Source organism: Corvus cornix, chromosome 18 (genome assembly GCF_000738735.6).
Source record: "Corvus cornix cornix isolate S_Up_H32 chromosome 18, ASM73873v5, whole genome shotgun sequence".
NCBI lineage: Eukaryota > Metazoa > Chordata > Aves > Passeriformes > Corvidae > Corvus > Corvus cornix.
Window position 1 is genome coordinate 11318332 of NC_046347.1, and position 27159 is coordinate 11345490.

Genomic DNA, 27159 nt, shown 5'->3' on the forward strand with positions numbered 1-27159 from the left:
CAGCTGTCTTATTAATTTCTCATTATCCTCCTGATTTGTCACTGCTCCTCAGGAGGTGTTTAAGGGCGTGGGATTGGGGGTATCCCGGAGGCAAGGGGTGACAGGGAGCGGCAGGTCCCTTAGGGGGACAGAACCACCATCCCAAGCCTCAGCACTCCCATCTCCTCCTTAAATCTCTGGACATCCCCGCCAGCGCCACCCCAGGGATGCTTCAGACGTCCCTCCCGGCATCGCCGCAGGGATGCTCCGATGTCCCTGCCAGAATCACCCCAGGGATGCTCCAAGCTCACACGTGCTGGCCACAAGTGGCTCCAACACCAGAGCAGTCCCCAGTGCCGGGAGCTGGGTGTCCCCACGCACTCGCCACAGAGCAGGACAGTCACTTACAGGCCACCTGCACCTCGGTCTGGCGCTGCAGCAGGGCTCCCATGCGGTTGCGGACGATGCAGCGGTAGAAGCCGGCGTGGGTGCGGTCCAGCGAGGTGATCATGTACCTGTGGGAGGGGTATCAGCAGTGAGGGGACATTCGTGTCACTGTCACAGCCCCCCGGAGAGGCTGCAGGTCCTGCCCACCCCCCCGATTTCCTGCACCTGTGCCAGGAGCTCCTTTTCCCCGAGGAAGGAGGCGCATGCACTACATGGATGTGCATGGCCACGCAGGCATGGATGTGTGCTCAGGCTGGGGGGACACCCCCGTGTCCCTCACTGTCACACAGGGACTCGTGGCCACCCACACTGGAGGCGCTTTCACTGCGCACGAGCTGGTGACCGTCGCCCTCCCAGTCCAGAGGCTGGACGTGACCCATCGCCATGAGCTGGGACCTGGGACTCGCCATCCCAGCCGTGACACCGCGGCCTGCTGGTGTCACTCAGCCCGGACCCGAGAGCAGCCAAGTCCGGCACTGCTCCGATGAATCCCGGCTGAACCCCCTTATCACCCCCACGCCTGCTCTTATCAGTCGCCAGCACCAGCAGCCGGTGAGGAGATAAAGGAAATCACTGCATCTCCACTCGCCCATCCCCCGAGCATCGCCCCGATCCCCAAGCCGGACCCTGCTGCCACCAGACCTCGCCGGGCAGTCCCCACCCCTGGAGCTCCTGTTTCATCCCCCTCACAACACGGGGGAGGCTCCGGGGGCTGGGCAGGCGCTGCAGCGTCGCCGTCCCCGACGGGGAGCGCTGCGAGATAAAACAGAGAGGGAATAAACAAAGCAAGCTGAGCCCTCCTTGCCCAAAATCTAATCTTGCGTTAAAACCCGCCGCGGGCTCTTTCGGCAGAGCTTTGTTTGCTCTTCTGAGAACTGAGGGTAAATTAAACTTTCATAAGACCTGAGGAGCGCGTTCCCCGTGCCGGGAGCGCAGCGGGGCCCCGCGCCCACCTCCCCGTGCGGGAGAAGGTGACAGGGGACACGGGGCTCGCCCCTGGCCCGGCGACACCGCGGAGATGGGGCGGGCACGGCGGGACTGGCACCAAACCCGCTGTGACACCCACCGGCCGCCCACCCACGCGGCGTGCCGGGGTCACCCGTCCCCGCGGGAGGAGGGAGGGTGCCCTTTGGGAACGAGTCCTTGAGTGTCACGGCTGATATTTAAAAATGCTCCCCAGAGGCTTTAAATAAGATATTTCAATTCCACGGAGCTGTCAGGAACGGCTGCAGACGCCAGGAATAATGGCCCCGCTCTCCTTGTGGTGTCCTGGTTAATAAATCACACCGTGGCTCCCGAACACACGCACACCGATGGACGGATGGGTGGACGGACACGCAGCAGCAGAGGGACACGTGTGTCCCCAAACAGATCCGTGTCCTCGCTGCCATGTCCCTTCCAGACCCTCATTCCAGGACAGGGACGATGCAAAGCCACCAGCACAGCCCAAGAGCCCCAAACCAGCCCCACCCCTGGGGTCACAGGGGGCACCTTTAATGCACAGCGCTGGCAGCACCTTGTCCCCCACAGGCAGGACAGCTCCATGGGCACCGGGAGCCTTGTCCCCAGCCCAGGACACTCCGGCAGATCCAATTAAGGGGACCTGGTCCCCACACACGGGAGCTGCTGGAGTTATTAAAGCAGCAGCACTTCCACACACACCTCAGCAGCTGAAAATAGCCCGGAGAAAGGAAATCAATTCCCGGCGCAGCCCAGCCCGCAGTCATCAACCAAACCAGCACAGACTTTGTTCTCTCCCGCTCGCCTTCCACCGAGGCTTTTATCCAAGACCACTCGGATTCGATTTCCTTCCCCCATCACGCCCGGCTGGAAGGGGACGGGAATCGATTTCACCCCCAATGTCACCCTCCTGTCACCCCCTCACAGGGGACGTGCTGCAGGCAGGAGGGGTGAATGTCACCCCACAGAGGCCCTGCAGTTTGTGCCACAGCCACAGCTCCACGGCCAGAGCTCCCAGATCCGTTGTTCCATGCAAGGAAGCCGCTCCTCCAGCTGGGACCGATCCCGGTTCCCCCGGCGGGTGGCTCTGTCCATCCGCCCCCTCTCCAGCCGGGACGGAGCTGCAGCCTGGCCCAGCTCCCAGCGCAGCCCTCGCTGCTGACTCTGCTGTTCCAGGGGTTTGTTTGGCTTCACTGTGAAGACGGAGGTTGACAGGGCATCGTCCGTGGGAAAAGCCCTTCCAGAGCGAGCACTGACCCACGCTGCTCTGTCAGGAAGCGGCTGTGTCCCGCTCGGCCCCGGGGTCAGGAGGGGGATCCGGAGGCAGGAGCCCCGTGCCGGGAGACCGGCGGGTTTGCAGCAGCAGCTTTGGCACCAGATCAGTCTGACAGATGGATGGCTGCATGCCAGGAATGACAACCTATCCATCCATCCATCCATCCATCCATCCATCCATCCCTGATGCCGTCGGCGAGGCAGGGCAGGGCACAGCAGCGTGCCCAGCTCCTCACCGTGCGATCCTGGCACGGCACCGCCGTGTTCCGCAGGATTGCTCCCATCGCTCTGGCACAGCCATGCCCCAGCTCCGGCTGCTGCCATGGCTCTGTTATTGTAGGGTTGCTGAGGAGCGTGGGGCTGACGCTGCCGAATTATTCTTAGATTGAGGGGGTGGAGAAGGGCCGGGAAAAGCATCAGCCAAAGGATTTGATCCATCAAATTGAAAGCCAGAAGAGCACAGAAATCTGTGAGGTTGTTCCAGTGCCACCCAGTAACAGCAACAGCTGGATCGGATTTGGGATGGAAGCACACTGGCACAGTCCGCTTTGATTAATATCCTGTATAACGACTAATTAATTCTGGAGGGGACGTGTGTTTGAATAGTTACTGTGGGATAATGAAATGTCAAGTGAGCATTAAAACACACTTAGCAGAGCTCTAACGACTCGAAGCATCCGAGCGCGTGTCCTGGCCCCCGCGCCGGGCCAGCGCTCGATGTGGCTGGGAGCACCCCCCCGGTGCTCCATCAGCCCCGCTTAACTGGGCTATTGGATCTCAACTAGCTCCCGATTGCAACAGGCTCCGTTTGGCTCCACGTGGCCGCCGCCTCTCCGCCTGCCCGGAGTGTTTTCCCTCCCTCGGCCGTGGGAATTGGGCGGGCGCCGGCAGCCCCGTAAATCGCTGCCTCAATTGGCCCTGCCAGAACAATGAGCCATTTAATAATTAATGCCCGTGTATTAATCAGCCTCTTTCCTGCAGAGCAGGGACGGAGCGAGCCTCGATCCCTGTTGCTGCATCCGGAGGGCTCTGGTGCATTGCTAACCACGAGCTTGGCCACCTCCCAGCTCTGGTGGCATCTCTCACCTGACAGTTCCCTGTCCTCTCTGCCGTGGCTCCTGAGCCCCTGTAAGATCCCAGCAGGGAGTTTCCCTCCACTGCCATCCCACCAGGTGCCTCCTGCCAGCCCCGACACTGCTGTGGTTTACTGGCACCACTGCCCTGTGCCCACGGCTCCTCACGCCAACATTCAAGTGTCCCCCCAATTCCAAACAAGGCACAGAGACAAGCAGGAGCCTTCCCAGCACAAGCATTCCCAGGAAAACCCGCCCCATGCTGCCCGAGCTCCTCACCAGCACTCCTGGGGCTTTGCCACTTGCATGGTGATGCCAAAGATGACACAGGCCAGGCTGGAGCCACCAGAAGCAGAAACGCCCTGCTGGGCTCCCACCCAGCCTGGATACAACCCCTCCAATGTTCTTCAGCTCCCATTAATTAACTCACTGCATGGTAATTAGCTCCCCGAGGCAGAGGGCTGGGCTTTGCACCTGAGCTGGCAAAGAGCTGGGCCCCCCAGAGCAGGGATGAGCTCCCGGTGAGCAGCAGCACAGATTGAGATTCCAGCAGGAATCCGGGGATGATCCATCCTGTTTGCCCCAGGTCTGGGAATTTTAGGGGCTCCTGGCTCCGTATTTTACATAATGTGGGGATAAACTCTGGGCATCAAACATTTGGGATCCTCACCAGGCCACAGAGTCTCATTGAGGTCCTGCATGTGCAGCCAGTTTTGTCCCTGCACCCCCAGGGGACACCCCAAAACAGCCCAGTAAGGAGTGGGGGTTGAAAGAGCCCCAAATCTGCCCCAAATCTTGGTGAGCCCACACAGAAAGGCTCCTGGAAGGAGATGGAGATGGATCAGAGGCACCCTGTGCTGGAAAACCCACCCCAGGGTTGGCAGGGGGTGGCACTGGGAGGCTCAGCTGTGCCAGCCCTGCTTGGCTAGCAGGAGCTGGGGCTAGCCAGCTGGAGTCAGAGATGGAATTACACTTTTCCAAGCTCCAGCAAAGGGGATCTGGGCTCTTGAGAGGAGGCGGGGAATCCTTCAGTAGCTGCTGGACTCCTGCACCAGCTGTGGAGGCCATGAGGAGAGGCACAAGGGCTGATTTAGGAGCTGGAAGATGCATCCCTATGGATGGGAGTCTGTCCAGAGGTAATCTATGTGTAAGGTAATTTCCGAAGGCAGCAGGACTCGATGCAGCCCTTAATAGGACAATCTCATGTGATAAATTACCAGACCCAACTAATCTGCATGTTAAATTTCTTGTATGAGGAATAAATATCCTCAATTCACCAGAGAAGAGCTTCCCTTCCGAGGATTTCATTAAAGACATCAAGCTGCCTGATTTGCATGTTATGATTCCTCGTACGAGCCGCTCCGGAGAGTTCGCGGAGAGCCCGGCACTGGAGAGACCCTGGAGAGGGGAAATAGAGCTGGCCCTGGACAGCAGGGCCAGGGCACCCGAGCGTGTGGGCACGACTGTCACCTCGGTGGGCATCGGAGGGCTGTCACTGTGGGGTCCCCGGAGTGGGAGACAGCAGGGATCCCATGGGAAAATGTCCTCCTGCGCCCCATGCCAGCGGCAGGCAATGGAGAGAACAAGGAGAGGGGAAGGCAGGTGGTCCCTGATCCCATTCCATCCCCAGGGGTGCTCCTGGGGTCACAGGTCCGTGGGCACACCTAGAGCCACAGGCTGATCCCTGATCCCGCCACGGTCCCCAGGGATGCTCCCAAGGGAGGATGTCCCCCCCCCACACACACACAGAGCCAGGCTGCTGCTCAATCCCTCGAGGGTCCCTCATCCTGCTTGATCCCCTGGGATGCTCCTGAGGGAAGACAGCTCTGCGTGCGTGTGGAACCAAGCTGCGATGCTCCCATCCCCAGGGATGCTCCGGGGGGATGGGTCCATGCTCAGGCACAGAGCCAGGCTGGTGCCCAATCTCCCACAGTCCCCAGGGATGGCTCCCGGCGGGGGGAAGACTCCACGAACACACAGCCCCAGGCTGGTCCCCAGTCCTTCTGGAGTCCCTCATCACACCTAATCCCCCGGGATGCTCCTCAGGGAGGTTGGCTCCACAAGCTCACAGAGCCAAGCGATCCCGCCGTGCTCCCCAGGGATGCTCCCGGGGGATCAGCTCCACGCAGAGGAGGAGCTGCCCGAGCCCGTCGCTCACCGGGCGAACGCCCAGAGCCGCTCCGGTGGCGGCGGAACCGCTGCGGGAAGGAAAGGGCGGTCGCCATGGAAACACTGCCAAACTGGGAGAGCGGCTCCTTCCCTGGAAACATGGCGTGAGCTCCTCCGACCACCGGCGAGCACGAAGTGGGGCGGCTCGAGGGGGGCGAGGGGACTGCGACCCCCTGCCCGCAGCCCCCCAAAACGGGGAAAATGCACAAGGGCCCCTGCAGCCCAGCAGTGCCAGAGGGATGCCCGGCTCAGGAGGGGATCTGGGGAGCAGCGGTGAGGATGATGAGGATGAAATGCTTGGAGACACAGTGCCCTGGCTGGGAACCACGAGCTGAAGCCACCAAGTCCAGCCAGGCCCTGGGCACAGCCCCCCGCAGCACATCCACCCCTCCAAGGCCGCCCTCATGGGCACAGCCGGGCTCTGGGGAATGTCCTCCTGTCCCTGGAGCGGGGGACACACGGCAGCACCGAGCTGGGAGGGACTGGTGCACCCCAAACCCCTCACCCAGGGCACCGACGCCCCCAGAGCCGTTCCCGATCCCGCTCGGCCAAGAGCATCCCTGAGCCTCCCCGGCCATCAGCACCGGCCCTCCCCTCTCCAAGGATTACTCTGTTTCTAAACTCGTTAACTTTTAATTACAACCTTCCCACTGCCTGAGCGGGCTGGCTCTGCGCCACCGACAGCTCTATTAAAATTCAATTTCTGCCCATCATAACTAATTTTGGTCCTTCGCCTTCTCACCAGCAGCCTCCAGTGCCAGGCAAGACAGCCAAACCCTCATCTCCACACTCTAAATCCCCACAGAGCCCCGGGCAGAGCCAAGGGATGCTGGCAGGTTCCGTGGGAGCCCGGCAGGGATTTGCACGGGGCCTTCTCGGCTCCACTGGCTGCGCTGGGTTTGTTTGGGTTTTCCCCACGTGTTTGTTTGTTTGGTTTCTCGCTTCCTTCCTTCATCCTTTCTGGATGGAAGCTGGAACTGGCGGCTGAGAGATCCGGGGGAGGGGAGTGACCTTGGAGCAGGGATGCAGGGATGCAGGGATGCGGAGCTGCCAGGCATCCCGGAGCACAGACACCAGTGCTTGGCCCCTTTGCTACTGAAGGGTAAACTGAGGCACGGGCCAAACCCAGGAGAAATTCAGGACAAGAAGTCAGAATCCCCATTCTGGGTTTGGAGGTGACACCCAGGCACCCCAACCCACTCCCAGGACAGAGCAGAGCCTAGGGTCAGGGTCCTGACTCGTTCCTCCTGCCTGGGAAAGAGCCGCATTCCTGACACGAGGGAGCTCTGGGAATTGTGGGGCTCAACAAGTCTCTGAACTTCCACACCATGGCAAGGGACAAGGGTGTCCCACAGGGCCCCCAGCCCCTTCGGAGGGCCTTGCAGAGCTGCAGACACCACGCCTGAGTGGGGGACAGTCCCCAGGGTCCCCAAGGACGGCCCGGGCTGCAGGATCCCAGCACGGCACACGACGTCACCCAGCCACTCTCTCCGCGTTCCCGGCATCCCGGAGCAGCTCCGCGTTGCTACAGCAACACGAAGCCTTTGGATTCGATGCCTGGAAAGGGGGAACGGCTTGTCTCAACCTGAATTATTGATTGAAACAGAGAGGATGACACACACACTCACAGGAGACGGCAAGAGGTGCCCGCCTTGATTTACAGGCCATCTCCAAGGGGCTGGAGTCGCTCTGTGCCAGGATCAGTTGGCACATGGGGCTGGATCTGGGCACTCTCTCATGCCTCCCCGCCTTGCCCCTTCCCGGTCTGGCTGTTCCCAGGCAGCCATGGGCAGGCTGTGATCCGCAGCCCGGTGTTAAGGTGTTAATCCGCTTGTGCAAACACCTTCTCCCCGGTGTTGACCTGCTTAAACTCCCCGTTTGCTCTGCAAACAGAGCCAGCAGCTCCTGGGCTGCCAAGCGCTGCCTCTGTGTCGCCTTCCAGGATGGCAGCCCTGGCACTGGCACCTGCCAGGGACCAGTGTGCCAGGCAGGATTTGTCCTGGATGCTCAGGAAGACTCAGAATCCCAGAATCACTGAGGCTGGAAGAGACCTCCAAGGTCATTGCACCCAAGCTGTGCCCAATCCCCGCCTCGTCCCCAGCCCAAGCACCGAGTGCCACATCCGGGTCTTCCTTGGACACCTCCAGGCATGGGGACTCCAAACCTCCCTGGGCAGCCCACCGTGACACTGACCATCCTTTCCAGACTCACCGGTATTCCAGGGAGAACTTGGTGAGCTCCCGGCTGTTGTGCAGCCACTTGAACTCGAGGGGCCAGCTGCCCTCGGCCATGCAGGTCAGCACCAGCCGGTTCCCCTCCAGGTGCACCTGGCTCCGCACCGGCTCCGTCTTGAAGTACGGGGAGACATCGTCTGTGGAGAGAGGAGGGAGAGGGATCAGGGACCCAAATCCCTGCCAGCCCCATGGACACTCAGCACTGCTGTCCCTGGCCTCGGCAGGGGATGGAACAAAATGATCTTTAAGGTCCCTTCCAACCCAAACCATTCCATGATTCCATTGGCACCACCATCACCCCGCAGCCACCTCCCCACGCTCTGCTCCAGCCAGGCCACCCAGCCCCCTTCCCTGTCCCTTGTCCCTCCCTGAGCCATTCCAGCAGCCCATCCGCAAGGGCTCAGCCCGCTGCAGGTTTATCTAAGCTGCTTCTTTGCTTTATTCCCGGCTCCCTTTGTAGCATCTCCGAGCTTTTAACTCGGGGGGTGAAGGGGCGGAGGGGCTGCGAGCGGAGCGAGGCAGAGCCACTTACTCCTCTCCTGTTTTATTTGCTAAGTAAAACTATAAATCGAACCACACAGCTCCATTTTCTGCTTAACAAATGGAAGCCCTTTTACTTCAAAGGCACATTCATATTCCCCAGCAGCTTTCAAGTGCACGTTCAATCACAGCTCTGGGTTTTTTCTTTGGGGTAGGGCTTTGCTTTCTTGTCTGCTCAAGCTGAATTCCTGCCGTGGATCCCCACGCTGTGAGCAGCACCGAGGCAGTGCCCACCACCCTGGGGGTGTGACAGGAGTTTGTGGGAGCTCAGAGACACCCCCAGAGCTGCACTGAGGGTCCCCTTCCTCGGCCCTAGCTCCTGCACACCCACATGGGAATGCCCAGTGGATTTACACCACCCTGCCTGGCGAAGGGGAGGGCACGGCGGTGCTGGATGCCAGGGGAGTCGTTAGGAAGGGAAGGAGCAGCTTGTGGCTTGTTAATTTAATCTTCCTCTCTGACCTTCAGCAGTGCCGGCTGGACAGGGCAGCCCTCACTCATCCTGGTGTCCCTGCCTCAGATCCGGGATGGATCCGGGCATTGGGGCATCAGGGCACAGCGGCCCAGCGTGTGCCGGGTGGCACAGGGGCAGAGCGGTGCCCAGTGGCAGCTCGGTGCCCTGGCTGTGAGGTTTGGCACCACTGCTGTGAGCCCGACCCACGGCCACGCTGCTCCCTGGCTGGAGAGCTCACGGCAGCCCTGCAGCCCTCAGGGTGCCCCAGGAGCAGGGACACAGCTGCCGCAGGGCTCACGGGAACATCCCAGTGCAGCACCTGTGTCACCTGTGCACGGCGGTGGCCACACGTGTCCCCACCACAGCATGGCAGAGCTTGACCTGCAAGGCCGGGGCTTCACCCACGCCACCCTGGAGACTTTGGAATTACAGCAGTGCCCAGATGGGGACGTGGCACAGCCAGATGGCAGCTCTGGATCCAAACACCTCCTGCATGAAACCAGTAAATGAGCCATGCACCAGACTGGGGTCCACTGGGCACCATGCAGCCGCAGGGAGGATCCAAGCACGGCACAACGGGCTGATCCCCAGGGAATGCTGATCCCATGGGCTGTGCTGCCGGGTTCCAGCCAAGCGCTCCAGGGACTGAGACCGGACTGCCCAGTGCACCCCCTGTGCCCAGCCAGCACCCCGTGTCTGGGAGGCACCTGGGAGGTGTCCTGGAGGCGTTTGGGAAGCGTTTGGGAGGCGTTTGGGAGGCAGGGTGCTGCTGGCGCACCTTCCCCTGGGCCCGCCCGCCGTTCGCATCCATCCTAATTTGATTTTAAGCAGCTAAGGCTCATCACGCTTTGAAGCGCCCGAGCCATCTGTTCTGCATTAAGGGGTGAAAAACGGCGCAGAGGAGGAGGAGAGGTGGCTCCTGATTCCACATGGATCGTTCCGTGGTGATCCGCCCGCGAAGGTCACGGCGGCCGCCTCGCGCCCAGCACCTCCCGTGCCCCCAGAAAGGCAAACCCACCCTGACCACGGCAGGGCACAGCGGGGATGGGGATCCTGGGGGTCCCCTGTGGGGGGTGAAGGTGGCACCGAGCTCAAGGGGAATCCTCGTCCTCCTGGGAGCCCCGTGCCCCTCCAAGGAGCCCAACCCAGCAGCAGGGACGGCTGGAGGAGAGGAGGGATCCAGGGAGGGGAACATGATTCGTTAATTCCGAGGTCTCCAGAGAGGCCTCCAGGGACAAGACCGGGTGTTCCTGGTCTTCCCAGGGGATGCCCACAGCAGCTCTTGGAGGGGAGAAGAGTGGGGGCCGCAGTGCTGAGCAGCGCTGACCCCTCATCCCCAGCCCCTTCTGCAGCCTCCTGGCCTCAGTTTCCCTCTCCAGCTGCACCAGCCATCCCAGCTCTGCTCCCTGGGGACAGCTCCTCTCTCCCACCATCCCCGACAGGCCATGGCATCACCAAATCCAGGCTCATGGAGCTCCCAGCACGTCACCACGGAGCTGGCACGGATGGGAGCTGCCATTGCCCCAGCCCTGGGCCCAGGGGGAGGGTTCCCGGTGGGTGACAGCCACGTCCCTCCCAAACGAAGGGTCATTACTGCTCATTCCGCCTCTCCCCCATCTGTTGTGACTGTTTACACTCCGCTTGCTAATTAGAGGCTAATTAGTTGGTGCAGAAATTCATCACTTTCCAAGCACAGGCGGCCGCGAGGGGCGTCTCCGGGAACATCTGCACATCTGCCGGCGGCACGGGACGGTGCGGAGCTCCCGTGCCACCCCCTGCCACACCATCCCATGCCAGGCCATGCCAGCAGTGCCCCCTCCACGAAGAAAAGTGCCACCAAGCCCCTCTGTCGCCATCCTGCCCTCACCGCTGATCCCGGGGCTGGGCCGAGCTGCCGGCGGTGGCGGATGGGATTCCAAGGGCTGGCAACAGGGAAGGGGGACAGGGACAGGGACGGTCCCAGCTCTCTCCCTCCCCTGCCGATGACAATCTAATGCCAGGCCCTGGCACGGCACTAATCCCGCCTAATGGGATCACAATCTTGGCCTCTGCACTTTAGTTACATCAGGGCCGGCGGGGCATTAGAGCCGGAGCGGGCGCGGATGTAGGGCAGGGCTCCCGAAAGAGCCGTAATGGATCCTAATTCCCGGCCGTAATGGGCGAGCTGGGAACTAAGCTCCCCTCTCCCCGGCTTCAAATCCCTCTTGATGGGAAGGGACGGGGAGTTTTAAGCCTGGAGGAATCCCGGAATGCCTGCCAAGGGCACGGCTCTGCCTGGCAGCTGCTGGCGGGGGGGTGGTAGGGACGGAGGGTGCAGCCCCCTCCTTTCCCCTTCCCCTTCAGGGGCGAGATGGGGATGGGGGCAGGAGATCCAATTCCACAGGTCCCCCCGGGCACCCCCGGAGCACCAGCGGCTCATGGGACACCCGGGTCCCCTCCTGCCTGGCACCACCATCCAGGGGACAACACAGTCCCCACCTCTGCTCGTGTTCAGCACAGGGCCACCGCCCTTAGGGACAGCGGTGACACCCATCCGCTCCCCAGCTCACCCACCGGGACGTGACCAGCCCAGCGCCCATTCCTGCTAATTACCACAATCCAGCAGGAAGCACCGGGAATCCCAACGGAGCCGATGCCCACCAGCACCAGAGGGATGTCCTGAACCCAGCCCACCCTCACTCCGGGCTCCAGGTACCCAAGAGAGCCCAGCCAACACCAGGGACCAGCAACTGCCTCAGGGAAACAGCTCCATCCTCTTCCTCCTTCCCAGCAGCCCTTCTCTGGTCGGTGCAGCTCTGGGAAGTGCCCACTCCACTGCCCACACCCCATCTGGACCACAGAGAGGGGACAGAGCCATGTCCCTGCTGCCCCCACAGCTTCCCAGGGCTCCCCCATCCTTCCCAGGCTATCACCACCCAAAAAGGAGGATGGCAGCCTGGAAAGGAAGATGCCAGCCCAGTAAGGAAGATGCCAGCCCTCCAGGAGCAGTGTCACGGCCACCTGGCACTGCCACCGAGCAGCTCCCGCCCCAGTCCCCCCCGTCCCCCCCAGCACGGGGAGATGGAGCTAAATCTCTTCGGCATCAGGCTCTCACTGGCTCCGCAGCATGAAGAGATTAAAAAACAATAAAGAGAAAGCGAAACCCTCCGCTATAATTACCAGCCTTTAGCCGCCAGCGGAGGCAGGAGGGAGGGAGGCAAGGAAAAAGGGGGGAAAAGAAACAGAGGAGAAGAAGAAATCCACTAAAATTTTAATAGGAACCACTGCATTTAATTTAACGACACATTTTTTCAATTAGCAGAATAATTGTTTTATTCATAAAATGAGTTTCAATAAGAGGGTAATTTTCCTTTGTTTTTATTATTCATTTGTGGAACATATTCGCAGCACGGTTCCCCGGCGCCACCGCAGCCGCACCACATCTGGGGGGCTGGGGAGGGGGGGAACGTCACCCATGGCCCCCAAAAACAGCACCCATGGGGGGCCAGAGCATCCCTGAGCACCGCGGTGGGGTCACAGCCTCAGCTGGGTGCAAGGACAGGTGGCCCCAGGGGATCCATGCTGGCCATGCAAGGGGTGATGGGGACGCGGTGGCCCTGGGGACAAACGAATCCCTGCCCGAGCAGCCACCCCTCGGCTGAGTCCCACTCCCAGCTTGTCGGATGCCAGGTGCCCTCGGGAAGCACCAGTTTTTCAGTGGGTGCTGGCAAAGCCACCGGGTCGATTCAATGGCACAGGTGTCCCCAAGGGCACCGAGCCACCGCCACACCCCGGCACGGCCCCCGGTGCTCCCGGTGTCCCCAGGCAGGGCCCTCCCGGGGTCCCCGGCGGGCGGGTGGCAGGTGCAGGGGGATTAGCGGCTCTCTCCGCCGCTGCCGGAGCCATTAGTATTCCTGAGACACGGCTCCATCCCCTTAATAAAAAGCAAACATGGAATTGAAATGCCGAGCGCTGCCGGCACCTGGGGAGCCACGGAGCGCGACGGTGCTGCCGGGCGGGGACCGAGGGGTCCAGGAACCGCCTGGGGGTGCCAAGAATGAAGCCAAGAACGGGTCAGTGTGGTTTGGGAACCTTGGCCGAGCCCTGCTCGCCCTCCTCCCAGCAGCGGGGCAGGTGCAGAGCAACCTGAGCCACTCCCTGCAGCCTCCGAGGGGATCCCACAGGGTTGGCAGCAGGACAGGACGGCTCCATCCTCCTCATCCCATCACCACCAAAGCCAAAATCACAGAGTCACGGGATCCCAGAGTGGTTTGGGTTGGGAAAGACCTCAGAACCCATCCAGTCCCATTCCCTGCCATGGGCAGGGACACCTTCCACTATCCCAGGGTGCTCCAAGCCCCAATGTCCAGCCTGGCCTTGGGCACTGCCAGGGATCCAGGGGCAGCCACAGCTGCTCTGGGCACCCTGTGCCAGGGCCTCCAACCCTCACAATAAAGAATTCTTCCATGAGATCCAGCCCAGCACTGGCCCTCGGTCCTGATCCCGGCAGAGCCGGCCCTGGAGCAGCCGCAGGGACACCCAGCTGTGCCCTGCTGTCCCCCAGGCTGGGTTGGTGCCACAGGGCAGCCCCGCTCCCCACACGGAGCAGTGCCAAAGGCACCCGGCACAGTCCCACCCATCCCATCCCCAGGGATCAGCCCGGCTGCCCCGCACACCGCCCCCCACCCCTCACGGCGGGTCTTTTGATGTGGGTTTTTTTGCCCTTTTTACTAAGAAAAAGACTTATAATTGCAGATGTGACCATTAATCCTCCCAACTTACTTTGTTCCCTTCCTTCCCTGCTTTCCCCTCCCTCCCTTCTCCCCCCACTGAGACCAAGAGCTTTAAAACTCTCCTTCTGGCTATTAATTAAAAGCAACCTCTCCACTGCCGTGAGTGTACTTGCCATAAATTAATAGCAGCCTTCTTAATCAAATCTTATCTCCTCTCCAAGCGCCCGGCGCACGGGGCCGGGTTGGTATCCCAGCCTGCCGAGCCGTGAAATGCAATTCCCGATGCTCCAGTGGCCTCGACAGCTCCGCTCCGTCCCCTCCTCCCCGGCGTCTGTACCTGTGCGGGCCCGGAGTCGCCACCTGGGCCGGGAGGGAGGAGAGGGGCCCGGCCACCCCGCGCAGAGGTGGCTCCCGAAGGACACGCTCCATTTCTCAGCCATTTGCCGCGTTTATCCGCAGCCCCTGCGGACGGCACTCGCCTTCCTGAATTATTTAGGAGGGGTTCGGTGCTCCGAGGCAGTGAGAGCCACGGTGGGAAGTCCTGCAGCCGGAGCTAGGGGTGTGGGAAGGCAGCAGGGCCACGGCGCAGCTTTTGGGGGGTCAGTTCCTGGACCTGTGAGCTCACGGTGCTCCAGTTTCTGCTGGAGAACAGCGTCCCTCCAGTCCCCCAGCCTGGCTCCCCATCCCTGTCTCACCAGGTTTTCCTTGTCCCCACCCACGCCCCAGCCCTTCCCTCTGAGCTGCCAGTTCCCCAATCCCACAGAACTCCCAGACAGCAGGGACAGAGGGGCACCTGGACATGGTGCCCTGCAGCTTCTGGGGCTGCGAATTCCAGCCCTCTCCTTTGCCATGCAGAAAAACCAGTGCTGGGCGTGATTTTCCTTCTTGGCAGAGGCGGCCCTGCCTCCCTGGTGGGCTCGGGCTGGGTCCCCCCCACAGCACCACGGTCCGGGACACAGCGGGGGCTGCGGTGGGAGCCCCACCAAAAAGGAGCTGAGGGGGTTTTCAGCCGAGGCAGAGCAGCCTGGACAGCGCCCGTCCCTCGGCTCCAAGCACACCGGGATCACAGGGATGAACCACCCTCGTGGAGCACGGAAGCGCTGCCGGCTCTGGGGGATGCGGGAGCATCTCACAGCGGCCACATCCCTCCAGCAGCGGAGCCCGGAGCCGTGCCAGGTGCTGAGCCCGTCCTTCCCATGACGAGGGAAGAGCTGGGAGGCTCCAAGGGCTGGCACCGAGTGCCCTCCAGCCGTCTGCCCCCAGCACGTGCCCTGCGATGACCTTGCTGCCGGAACGCGTCCGTCCTTGCTGCGATGCCTCACTGAGCTGCCGGGCTGCTCACAGCACTGGGGGCTGCTGCTCTGCCCTGGGGAAGGGGCATGGGTGGCAGGAGGGGGCTGCTGGCCATGGGCACGCTGTTCCCTGGGCTCACGTCACGGCTCCTGCCCTGCTGGAGGGACACGGCTGGAGATGGGCACCTCATCTCCATCCAACCCCCTGCTTCCCTGTGCAGCTGCTTCAGCAGTTCCCTCACACGGGAAAAAGGCTTTTGGGGTCATGGGTAGCTCTGGGGATGTGGGGACGCCTCCCATTAAGGGTGCAAGGACATGTGCCCGTGACCCCAGGAGGGCTGGCAGAGGAGGGGAGCCGGAGCTGATGAGGAGCCGGGCTGGACCTGGCAAAGCCCAGAGCTCTGGCACTGCTGCCCTGCTCCCTGAGCCTCCCTCAGAGGGGATTTGGGGTTCCTTACATGCCATAAGATGATTGCAGAGGTGCGGTAATGGGATTAAGGGGGAGGCTGAGGGAGATGCAGACCTGGAGGAGCTGCTCAGCAGAGCACGGCTCCTGCCCGTGTGACACCGCAGGCCTTGCAGAGCCAGACCTTAAACTGATTTCCTTCCCTTAAGTCTCTGGAAAGGTGAAGCTGCAGGAGGGACGTGGGCTCTGCCCCCTCCTCACCCCACAGGAAACCCTGCAGGGCCCCGGTGTGGGCTGGCAGAGGGGTCACGTCCCCACGGTGATCCCCTCAGCCACCCACGTCCTCACACAGGCCCTGGGTCACATCCCACGCTGGTGCCCACAGCCACCCCTGCCCGCGGCACTGGGTCACATCCCACAGCCACCCCTGCCCATGGCACTGGCCCTGAGAACTCCAGGTGACCCCACAGCGCCTCGGGGAGCAGCACAGTGACCCCAAACCCCTGCAGGGCCCCATCAGCACCCACCAGCCACCCGTGGCGATAATCCCCGCTGGCAGCAGGCACCGCTCGGGGCGCTCAGTGACATCCCTGTGGCTAATCCAAGCTGACCACTGTAGGGCACGGCCAGGGGGGGCACGGCCGCAGCACTCCCTTCCTGGAAGTGCCCAGCACTCCCCAGATCCCCCCCACAGCCCCATCCCGGGGCAAAGGTGATACTGATGGGGACCATGGCAGTCCCTGCACAGGGATATAGGAGCAGGCCCCCAGCGATGCCCCCCAAGCGCTGTCCCCCTCCTCCTGCGGTCCCCAGCACGGCACTGATGTCACCTGCAGGCTGCACAGCACTTTTGCCGGTGTCACACCTCATCCATCTCTGCTGGAGATCTGCCGCGGTGCTTCCCAGGCCCAGGTGGGGAAGAGGCCGCAGGGGGGTGATTCCCGGAGCCAGCAGTGCTCAGGAAAAGCCCAGGCAGAGACCAGGAGCTCCAAGCCCAGCCAAGGTGGCCCCGGCAGAGAACGTGGCCAGATCTGCCCTGGCACTGCCAGCACGAGCCCCCTGCACCCAGTGGCTCTGAGTGGAGCTGGCAGTGCCCAGCAGGGCCGTGGCATCCCCCAGGACAAACGGATGGATGGATGGATGGATGGATGGATGGATGGATGGATGGATGGATGAATGTCCTCCTCCCTCACTGCATCCCGCCAGGCCAGGCCGGTGGGACACGCCGACCACGCTGCCATCTCCCCTTCCTCCTCCCACATCTGTCTCCAGGCCCATACTTATTTATTTATTTGTTAATTAACTGCTGTTTTCATAACAAACGCTCCAGCTTCTCCCAGCCTCCAACAGCCCTGGGGCTGGATTGTTAACTAGGATTTTAATTTGTTAATTAAAAGCAGGATGGCTCCATAACAAGCTCCTCTTCCACAGCCGGGGCTCTTGGCGGGCTCAGCGGGCTGTGGGCAGCCTCACCACGCCCGGGTGAACCCCTCCAGGGATGGGGCATGTGGGGAGGGGGACCTCGGCACCCCCAGGACGAGGGGTGTTGGAAAAGGCTCAGAATCTCCCTTCTCCCAGCAGCGGTGCTGGAGCTGATGCCACCTTCCCCTGCACTCTCACCCCGGCAATCCCTTCCCCAGCGCCTCAGCAGCTCCCAGCCCATGTCCCCGGCCATCAGGGGTCTCAAACCTGGTGACAGACCCTCCTCTGCCCACCACAGCAGAGCCAGGGCTGTGCCAGCGTTATCCTCTCAGGACTCCCCCGGAGCACAGCCCGGGACAGCCCTCAGTAGCCAGCCCGGTGGCACTGGGGACCCAGCGAGGTGCACCCCGGTGACAACGTGGGTAAGGTAAGGCTTGAAATGCTCCCAGAGCCAACGGAGAAGCATCAGCCCTGGCCGGGAAACAGGGATTTATTCAGCACCGTGGCTGGGAACAGAGCGGGGCTGTGTGCCTGCCCATCCCTGCCGCTGGAAAAACCAACATTTCCCTCCCGGGAAACCCCAAACAGTCACACACACACGGCCCCGTTGTGCGTGCCCAGCCCCGAGCCCGGGGGGCCGACAAGCAGAGCTTTGTGCTCCGAGGCACCGGGCAGCCCCCACGGACCCCCACACCCGGCTCCGAGCACACGGACCCCGGAGTCTGATCCCAGCCCCGGCCTCAGGGCACGCAGCTCCAAACTCAAACGCTGCCAGGAGCTGGAAGGGACCTGCAGCAAAGGGGACAGGGGACAGGAGTCCCCCCAGCCCAGGGACATCCCCAGGGCTGCCCTGCTGCGGGTGGCACAGACAGACATTGTCCTGCTGAGCCTGTCCCCACAAAAGGCACAGCCCCGTCCCCAGCTGGGGACGTTTAACAAGCTCCAGGCTCTGGACAAAAACTCATTCCCCAGCAAACTCCTTCCGACGGCAGAAATCCTCCGAAGCCCGCGATTACGCAGCTCCGCCGTATCTGGGTCACTGCTGTGAGTCACGGACACCCGGAGAGTGACTCAACGCTATTAGAGGGGCCGGATCCTGCGGCTGATTTTCCCGGGAGAGGCTCCAAAACACTGGGGAAGGGAAGGATCGACGGACATCACCTCCACACCGCCCCCCCACCGGCCACCAGCCGGACGCTCCCCGGGCACGAGAGGGGGTCAAAGTGCATCCCCCTTCCTGCACTTCAACCCTTCCCAGCCCTTCCCAGCCGAGCCCGGCGCTTCCCCACGAGGATTTGGCAGGAGCAGGCTCCGCACCCAGCTGCCAAGCGAGGTGGGGGTCCCAAGAGCCCGGACCCCGTCCCCAGGGGGTCATCCCCTGCCACCCACCCCACCGAGTGACGCACAAGCCCGGGGCAGCCAGCACAGCTCAGGGCTGGGTTTGGCCCCACGGAACACGCTGAGTGTATCCTCGAGGAATCCCTGGAAGGACACCACAGCCCTGCGTTGTGGCAGCTCCTGGGGTCACAGCGGCCGTAAGGGGGTGGGAAAGCAAAGCCACCACAGACCTGCCCTGCGGGAGCCACAGCAGCACCTGAGATGTCCCTCCTGCCAGGGACACCCGTGTCCCGCCACCCCCGGCCCCGCAGGATGCTCAGCAGACGGACAGACAAACACACAACAGCCGCTTCCCAGAGAATCCGAACGAGGCGGCGTTCCCAACCGAAAAACCGGCGGGGAAAGAAAAACAGGAGAGAGAAACCACAAGAAGAACCCCACTCAGCCCTTCCCAGGGCACTGACGCAATCGAGTCACCAGCCCCGCGGGATGGAAAATGCTCTGCCAGCTCCCACCCTGCCCGTGCCAGGCGGGATGAAGGCGCTGGCGGCCACAGTCCCCCTCCCCACGGCACGGCCCCGAGCCAGCGGGCACCGGGCACTCGCCCATTTACTGGGGTGTTGCCCAGACATCCTTTTTCCTAAGTATTAATTAGTCATTGCATTGCTCACTTGAAACAGAAATAGCTGTAGCATGACAGCGAACATGAGTTTTGCTTGGAAAAGCTTTTTTTCCAAAGCTTTTCCTTCCCAGACAACCCTGATCTCGGGTGGGGGAAGAACTGGCAGCCTGGCATCCCCCCCCCCAGCCAGCCCTGAATTTCCATGGCAGCGCAGCAAACTCTGGTCATCGCATTTATTCACACACTTGTGGCTCTCGCAGCCAGAGGGGCTTTTCCAGCCAACGCCGCGCCAGCGATTCCAGCCTGACGTGAAGCTTATGGGGAGAAGCCAAGCGAGCGAGACTCCCCCGGCGCCCCGGGGGAAGGGCTCCGGCAGCTCCGTGCCCTGCTCGCCGCACGCGTCTTTGCTTCCACCGCCCTGCACAGCCCCTCTGCCCACCCTGCCAGCGAGGAGAACGGAGACAAGGAGGCGATGAAGGCACCCATCACCTCCCTCCGCGCCGGGGCCGGGTGCCGAGCGCTTCCCGGTGCTCAGCCGGCGGGGAGGGCTCTTCCGACGGCGGCAGAGCTCGGAATGAAACATCCCACCCTAATGAGTTGATTTTATTAGTTTGCGAATGCATTGGGAACTCGTTATCAAAATAAACATCAGTTCACTCCACCGAGCACGGCACCGCACGCCCCGGCAGCGCCGCAGCTGCGGCCGCGCGTGGCTCCCGCCCCGGGACACCCCGCGGGTCCCCCTCGTGCCCCGGCACCGACCAGGGGGGCCAGGGCAGAGGTGCCCACCCTGCCAAGCCCCTTGTGCCACGAGGTTCCCTTCTCCCTTTCACTGCGGGGTTCCAGGCTGGGCACCCAGAGCTCGCTGGGGTGGGACAGCTCCGAGCCCTTGCCACCCCAACAGGTCCCCTGGGAGCTGCTCGGCGCTGGAAGCAGCACCGAGAAGCCCCCAGGCCAGCCCGGAGTCTCCAGCACCCCCGGGAGCCTGTGCGGCACCCAGTGCTGGAGCACCGGAGGGTCGGCAGGTCCCCCTGGGGACAGCCAGGGCAGGAGGCAGCGCCGAGCCCCTCTGGGCAGGGCTGTGCTGGGACGCGGGGGAGCAGCGGGCGCATTGTCCGGCTCCACAGGACGCGCTCCCTTTGGAAGCAGCAGCTAATCCCATTTCATCCCCCTTCACGGCCATCAGCTGTTTTTCAGGCATGCAGGAGGCGGGGTGCTGAAACCGGAGCTATTGTGTCCGCCGGTCCCAGCCCCCTCCGGCCGGCCATCCATCCACCCATCCATCCATCCATCCACCCATCCATCCATCCATCCACCCATCCATCCACCCATCCATCCCGGCCTCACGCTGGGCCGGGGGCCGGCAGCGTGTCCGCATCCCGCTCCATCCCCAGCCAGCCTTTCATGGACTGCCAGGAGCTGGGGATCCCAGGAAGAACTCCATCCCCGCAGGCAGGAACAGGGAGCGCGTGTGTCCCCAGCCTCCCTCTTGCCCTGCGGAAATGCCCCCTGGATCCAGCAATTCCCGGTTAAGGGAGTCCAAATCCAGCACTTCCTTTCACCAAGCTGATGAAGGAGACCCACCACTGGGGGGTCCACATCCCATGGCCACCTCTGCTGGCCCAGGGGATGGCCAGAGTCCTCCCACACCACCTGTGCCCATTCCATGCAAGGCACAAGGGATGCCGATCCAAGCCAGGGGTAGCAGGACCCTGCCAGGCACCCCAACCCCTCCCAGCTTTGTACACCCCAAAGTCCCTCCAGGGCCCAGCGATCCCACAGACAAATCCCCATCCCACTCTCTGCCCTGGCAGGACCCCAGTGCTGCCGTGCACGGAGCCAGGAGGGCTCAAGGTTACAGCTGAGGACTCGCAGGTTGTGGGCTCACCCAGCAGTGCAGAAAGCAATTAGCTACCAGGGCTAAAATTAGTTCAGCGGCTTCTCCTGCTAATGGTCAAACTCATCAAGGCTTCCCTGCACCCGGGGCCTCGGCACAGACAGGGAGGGAGGCATGGGAGCAGCTCACGCATTCCTGGGTCCCCTTCCCACTGTACCCAGCGCCATCAGGCATCAGGACACCAGCCAGCCCCACAGTCCCCTTGCCACCATCCCCACCACCACCCCTGCCCTGTGCCTCGGTTTCCCCTCACTGCCCAGGCTGGAGGGAAGCTCCTGGCATGCTCAGGAGCTGCCACGTGTCAGGGTGGGTGGTGGAGACAATGATGGCTGGCAGGGAGGGAGAGTGGCTTCAGCACAGGGGACCCCAGCATTCCTGGAATTGCCACCATGCCATCCCAGGGCCAGCCGGGATGCCCAGCTGCTGGCACGCAGCAGCAGCTGATCCCAGGGCCTTCAGGGAGTCATGGAATGGTTCGGGTTGGAAGAGGCTTAGAGCTCATCTTGTCCCACCCCTGCCATGGGCAGGGACACCTTGCATAGACCAGGTTCCTCCAAGCCCCGTCCAACCTGGCCTTGGTCCCCTTCCCCAGCCCATGGCGGTGACACTGATCCACACGGGAAGGTGACAGCCCAGAACATCCAGTCACAGCGTCCCCAGGGATGGCCCTGCTCCAGGCCGAGAGCCCCCACGCCCCAAGTCTCCATTCCTGTGGGCCCCATCAGAGCAGAGAGACAAAGGGGGCCGGGGACCAGCTGCAGCCCGGGAATGTCCCCTGCCCTCGGCCCCCGTTCCCAGGGATCAGGTTTCCCAGTTCCCAGGCAACCCGAGCCCGGCATGGCTTTCCAGGCAGGCATTCCTGCACCCCCGGGGCTGGGGGCGAGGGGAGGGTGGGGAGGGGGCCGCCAAGGGGGCCACTGCCTGCCCCGGGCGCTGGCAGGTGCTGGGAGTCAGGCTGGGGAGAGGCACCGGAAGGTGAGGCAGCACTGGGAGGGGGGTGCAGGATGTATCCCCAAAGCTGGGAGTGGGACATGCACCCCAAGAGCCAGTCTCCAAACCCATGGAGGGTGCTGAGGGCAGTGCCCATGCCAGTGGCGTCGCCAGCATGCCCAGGATGTGAGGGATGCCAAGCGTGGCCAGCAGAGCAGGGAGCTGCTGCCAGCACATTCCTGCTTGCCGGCGGGGTGGAGTGACAGAAACAGGTCCTGAGGCTGGATCCACCTCCCTGGATGGGGGAACCCCAAAACAGAGCAGCAGCCGTGGGGATGAGGGTGGTCCCTGGCATCACCACCACATCTGAGTGATCCTGACCCCATGTCCTATCCAGCAGCTCCATGCCATGCTCCGCTACACCGGCAGAGAAGCTCCCAGGACACCCCAGTGCCCCCCACCCTGGGCCATCCCAGCTCCACAAGGCTGCTGGATCCCCCCAGGGCTCCTGGATCCCCTCGGGTGCTTTGGAAGCCCAAGGCGCAGTGCCATGGGGCACCAGTGGAGCACCAGAGCCACCAGCCCTGGCACAACCGCGGGCACGGCGGGGGCTCAGCTCGCCCTTCGTTAGCACAATCACATCACCTCTGACAGCAGCATATTTCTCCCCGGCCGTTTCTCACCCAGCCACACGCCAGCCACTCGCTAATGAGCTCGGGGCAGTAACGAGGGCTCAGAGAGGAGGGCACCCTCCGCTCACCCACCCTCCCAGCACCCAGCGGGTTCTGCTCCCACACGGCGCTGCCCCACGGGGCCATTCCTCCCCAGGCACTGCCTGTGCCGCTGCTGCAAACACCAACACAGCCCCAAACCAGTTTGTGTAGGGCCTACAGTAATGCGTGTGTGGCTGGAGCTCATCCCCAGGCAGGAACCAGACACAGGCACGGGCTGGGGACAAGGACACGGCTCACGGAGTGGCGGGGGCAGGGTCACCCCTCGTCACAGCACCCGCCAGCCTCCCTCCTCCCGGTTTAATTATCAGCGTTTTCCCAGGTTCTCAAGCAGCCGAGCATCCGCCTGCTCCCTCCTTCCCGCTCTCCTCCAGCTCCTGCGTGTGCTCCTGCTGAGCGGAAATGCCACCGCAGCCCAGTCCCCGTCACTAAGGGACGAGCAGCACTCGACGTTGTCACTCACCCTGGTCCCCGGATGGCATCGGGGCAGGAGCTGTTCAGCCGCAGCCAGCTCTCCCTTCCCACCGGCGCTGCCAGCTGGAGGTGAGTACGAGCTCCCATCACCATCCCACTGGCAGCTCTCATCCTGCTTGTTCTCCTCAGCTGGCACCCCAAACCTTTGGGGACCAGCGCAGTGACAGGGCACAGTGACACCGCCTGCCTGGGACAGGACTGTATTCCCCTCCCTTATCGTTATCAGGTCATCAAAATTTCATCATCGCTGTGCCCAAGCACTAATGGCTTCCCAAGCAGCATCAAATTTTAATCTTCCCTTCCTCTCCCCTAAAAGCCACTCTCCTTCCCGAGCCAGAGCCTTGCACGAGGCCACCAGCAAATGTGGCAGCGCTGGCAGGGACGAGCGAGCCAGGGAAGGAAACCCTGGGCTCAGCCATCCCCTCCTGCCCTGATGCCGTCAGCACAGAGGAACCAGCAGCTCTTGTCACCGAAGTCCCGGCGTGAGCCCGGCACCAGCATCACGTTCCCAGGAAGGGCAGGGACTTGTCCTTGTCCCCCTCCCGCCCAGCCCCACAGGGCACCGTGTGTGCAGACGTGCCCAGGCCCCACACACGGGGAGAGAAGATGCTGGAACTCCCCTGCTGCCACCTCTAATAAGCCTCTTTGGTGGAAGCTGCCCATGGCAGGCCCCTGCCCCAAATCCCGTCTGGAACCTTAAGCCTCCCAAATCCCTCCTGGGACTGGCCGCAGCCTTCTCAATCCCATTAGAGGTGCTGTGCCAGCACGGGGGGTCCCGGGCTGTGCCCCCAGCACCGGATGTGGGGAAACCACATCTCTGGGTGTCAGGAAATCTACAAACAGGGAGCAGGAGGGGGCTAGGGACCCCCAGGCTCCCCCCAGCTCTTGGGGAGCCCTTTATTGCCTTGTTCAGCCAGAGGAGCCTTTGCTGGCAGGGTGGGCTGCCCGTGCCCCCAGCCCTGGCACAGCCCCCGGGCCCGGCACAGGTCGCACTGCGACAGCTCCCACCCGGGCAGCGCTGCCGGCTGAGCCTTCCCCCGGCTCCGCATTGGGCTCCGGGTAATTAGCACGAGGCCCCTAATCAATAAGTTATTTTTTGCCACGGGTAATTAATAATCACACAGCACAGACGGGCTGTAATTAAACTTCCATCCCCTCTCTCACGGGCAGCGAGGGGCCTTTTTTCTACCAACCACAGGTATGGAGGTGCCTCACCCCTTGCCCGGGCAGCCCCTGCGCCCCGGCCGGGGAGGTCTCGCGCCGTCGCCTCCTCCTTCCCTTCCCGATTGATCCCGTTTTCTTTGGCTGCCAGAATCAATAGCCCCGGCACAAAGCGCTGCTGCCCCTCGCTGCCAGCCCTGCCTGCCCCACCGCAGTGGGGACAAACCGGAGCCTGGAGCCCTGTGCCGGGCTGTTCCCAGCCCCATCACCCCACTCCCTGTCCATCCCAGCGGGATGCAGCGGAGAGCGCCGGCACCCCACGGGCACCGCAGCCGGGAGGTGACCCTGCTGGCGCGTCCCCAGTGCCACCCGCGGCAGGGGAGGCGGGCACGTGCCAGGCTTTGGGAATGATCCCTCCAGCAGATCCAGCTCGCTCGTGGCCGCTGCCACGCCGGAGCCGGGCACCGAGCAATGTCACAGCGCCCGCGAGGACGTGACACGCGCCGCAGAGAGCCAGAGCCGCAAAGCTCGGCTCCTGCGCCAGGAGAGCAGAGCAAAGCCCCTTCCCCACCCCTCCAGAGGGCTGGGGCACAGGCAGCCCCACATCTTCCACCCCACAGCGAGACCCCGGAGCCCCACGCATGAATGGAAGGAGATTGGGTCACCCCGGGAGCCCGTCCCGCAGGCAGGGAACAAACGGATCACAGGGGACCCGCCAGCCGGAGACGCCAGCCAGGAGAAGAGAAACTCGGCAAGGGAGTGAATCAATCAAAGAGACCTTCAGAGCTCCCCACACAGGGCCTGCCCGGATAATATACTGCCGCTTTAGATGTTATGTTCTGAACTTAATTACTGAGAAATTATAGCAGTGCTGGGGGAGGCTCAGGGGGAGCGGGAGCACGGGAGCGCACAGGGACTTCTGGCTCCACTTGCTGCCACAAACAAGGGCAAGAAATGTCGTGGGTGAGGACCCCCGGCGCTGCGCTCAGCTGTGCCCCCCCCGTTTCCAGTCTGGATCTGCTCAGTCCAAGCGCAGGGACAGAGGCAGCCACGCTGCAGCCCTGCCAGCCGGGAGCCTCCTCTCCAGGCCCGCAGGTACCCTCACAGCCAGGAAGGGGACCACAGGGTCCCCCCGGCCCCTCTGAACCCCAGCTGGACCCCAAAGGGCCACAAACTATTTTTATATCCCTGTGGGGTAGTGGAGCAGCTAAAACCAGCCTGTGCTGTGCCCGAGCCCCAAGGGCGAGGAGCAGAGAGGGGCTCACCCTGCCCAGCAGCCCTGCAGCCCCCAAGGGTTGTTGAGGTGCAGTGGGAGCCCCAGGCACCCACAGGGGCTCGGGGGTGCAGACTCCCCCAGCCCCCTGCTAGCTCGTACCAGCAGCTGGAAGTCGATGGACCAACATCAGGGTAGGAGCTGCTCCCTGGGAACCCCCCAAACTTGCACCCCGGATTTTGGGGTACAATGGGGTCCCCGGGGAGGGGGTGGGGGAGAATGGGCGACTCTACCCCCCGCGGTTGCTCACCCTCCCAGTGTGGTCCAGCACAGACTCTACTTCATGCTCAGTGCAACACGTTCCCCCCATCTCCTGCCTGAGGGCAGTTATGGGGAAGAGGAGGCAGAGCAGAGCCATGCTGCTCGTCCCCCTGAACCCCCCCGGACACCGCGCTGCACCCGGCACCGGCGGGCCCCGAGTCCTGGCTCCGGGGAGGCTTTGCGAATATCACGGATGCTGCTCTTCCCCCGGCAGGAGCTCCGGAGCCGCCTCCTTCCCAGCCCCCGGCTGGCACACCGATCTCCCAGCCCGGGGTAGCAGAAGGCTCGGTCGAGGGGTGCAGCGCGGGGACCCTCCATCTCTCCGTAGTCCATCTCCCGCCGCCCCTCTCATCTCCTTACCTTGGGCGCCGGCTCCCGGGGGGCCGGGCAGGGCGAGCACGGCGAAGCAGAGCAGCCCCCAGCTCCGGAGCCGGGCCATGGCTCCGCCGAGACAAGCTGGGGGGGTTGCGGGGGGAGAACTTCCCCGACTTTATAATCCGGGCGGCTCTGGCGCAGGGACCCCCGCAGCAGCGCTGCTCAGGGGGAGGCGAAGGCGCCGGGGTGAAGGGCTCCTCGTGGGGCTGGGGGCGGTCCGCAGGCAGCTCCCCACCATCGGCAGCTTCCCCAGGGACGTGCGGAGCCGGGACCACCAAATCCAGAGCGGAGCCGGCAGCCGAGCCCCTCCCCGAGCGCTGCGCCCCGCGTCAGGGAAGGGGACGGGAAGCGCAGGGCGCCGCGCCCCCGGCCCCTCCTGCCCGCCCGGGCTCCATGGGGGCCGGGTCCCTGTCGCTCCGGGGCCGAACGAAAAGTTTGGGGGCGGGGGGCGGCCCCTCCCCAGCGCTCAGCTTTTGCCTAGGGACATCCCCTCCTCGGCGGCTCCGGGCGACAGGGGGAGGGTTCGTCCCCGGCAGGAATGGGGGAAAGTGCGGCAGCGGCGGGCGGCGGCGCGGGGTCCCGCTCGGAGCCGCCGGCCGTGCGCCGCGGGCGGACTGGCGGCGCCGCGCCGACCCCTCTCGGCGCTCCGGCCGCTGCTGCTCCTCCTGCGCGGTGCGGCGGCGGAGTGAACGGCGGCGGCGGGGGCTCGGCGGAGCCGGGGGCAGCCCGAACAGGGGAGGCGGGGAGACGGCGCGGCCCCGAGCGCTACCCAGCGGCCGCGGAGGGAGCGGGCGCGTCCCCACCGGCCGCCCCCGGTTCGTGCGGAGCGGGCGGGTCCCCCCCGCCCCCGGTGCCCCCGCTGTAGAAGCAGCGGCTCCTGTCTGCAGCTCCCACCCTAAACCCTCGGTGCTCCAGTCCCCCCAACAGCGCTCAGAGCATCAGCGCTCGACCCCAGCGAAGAGGACACAGCACATCCCCCAGGTAGCTCTAAGGCAGAACTCAATGACACAGGATTACCAAAGCAAACATTTTAGGCTTCTCAGAAAAAAAAACCAACAAAACGTTTAACCCCAGAGATGACCCAGCGGCACCTCCCTGACAACACACCACCACATCAGGCCTGATCCTGCAATT

At 63.2% G+C, this 27159-nt stretch overlaps 1 protein-coding gene across 1 annotated transcript in view; it reads right to left on the reverse strand.

Annotated features, from left to right (window-relative positions):
- Positions 1-26629, reverse strand: part of SDK2 (sidekick cell adhesion molecule 2) — a 43922-nt gene extending 17293 nt beyond the window's left edge. Inside the window, 3 exon segments of the mRNA XM_039562286.1 lie at positions 388-494; positions 8115-8274; positions 26011-26629. Coding sequence (XP_039418220.1) covers positions 388-494; positions 8115-8274; positions 26011-26089 — 346 coding nt within the window. The 5' untranslated portion in view covers positions 26090-26629.
- Positions 26630-27159: the final 530 nt, after the last annotated feature.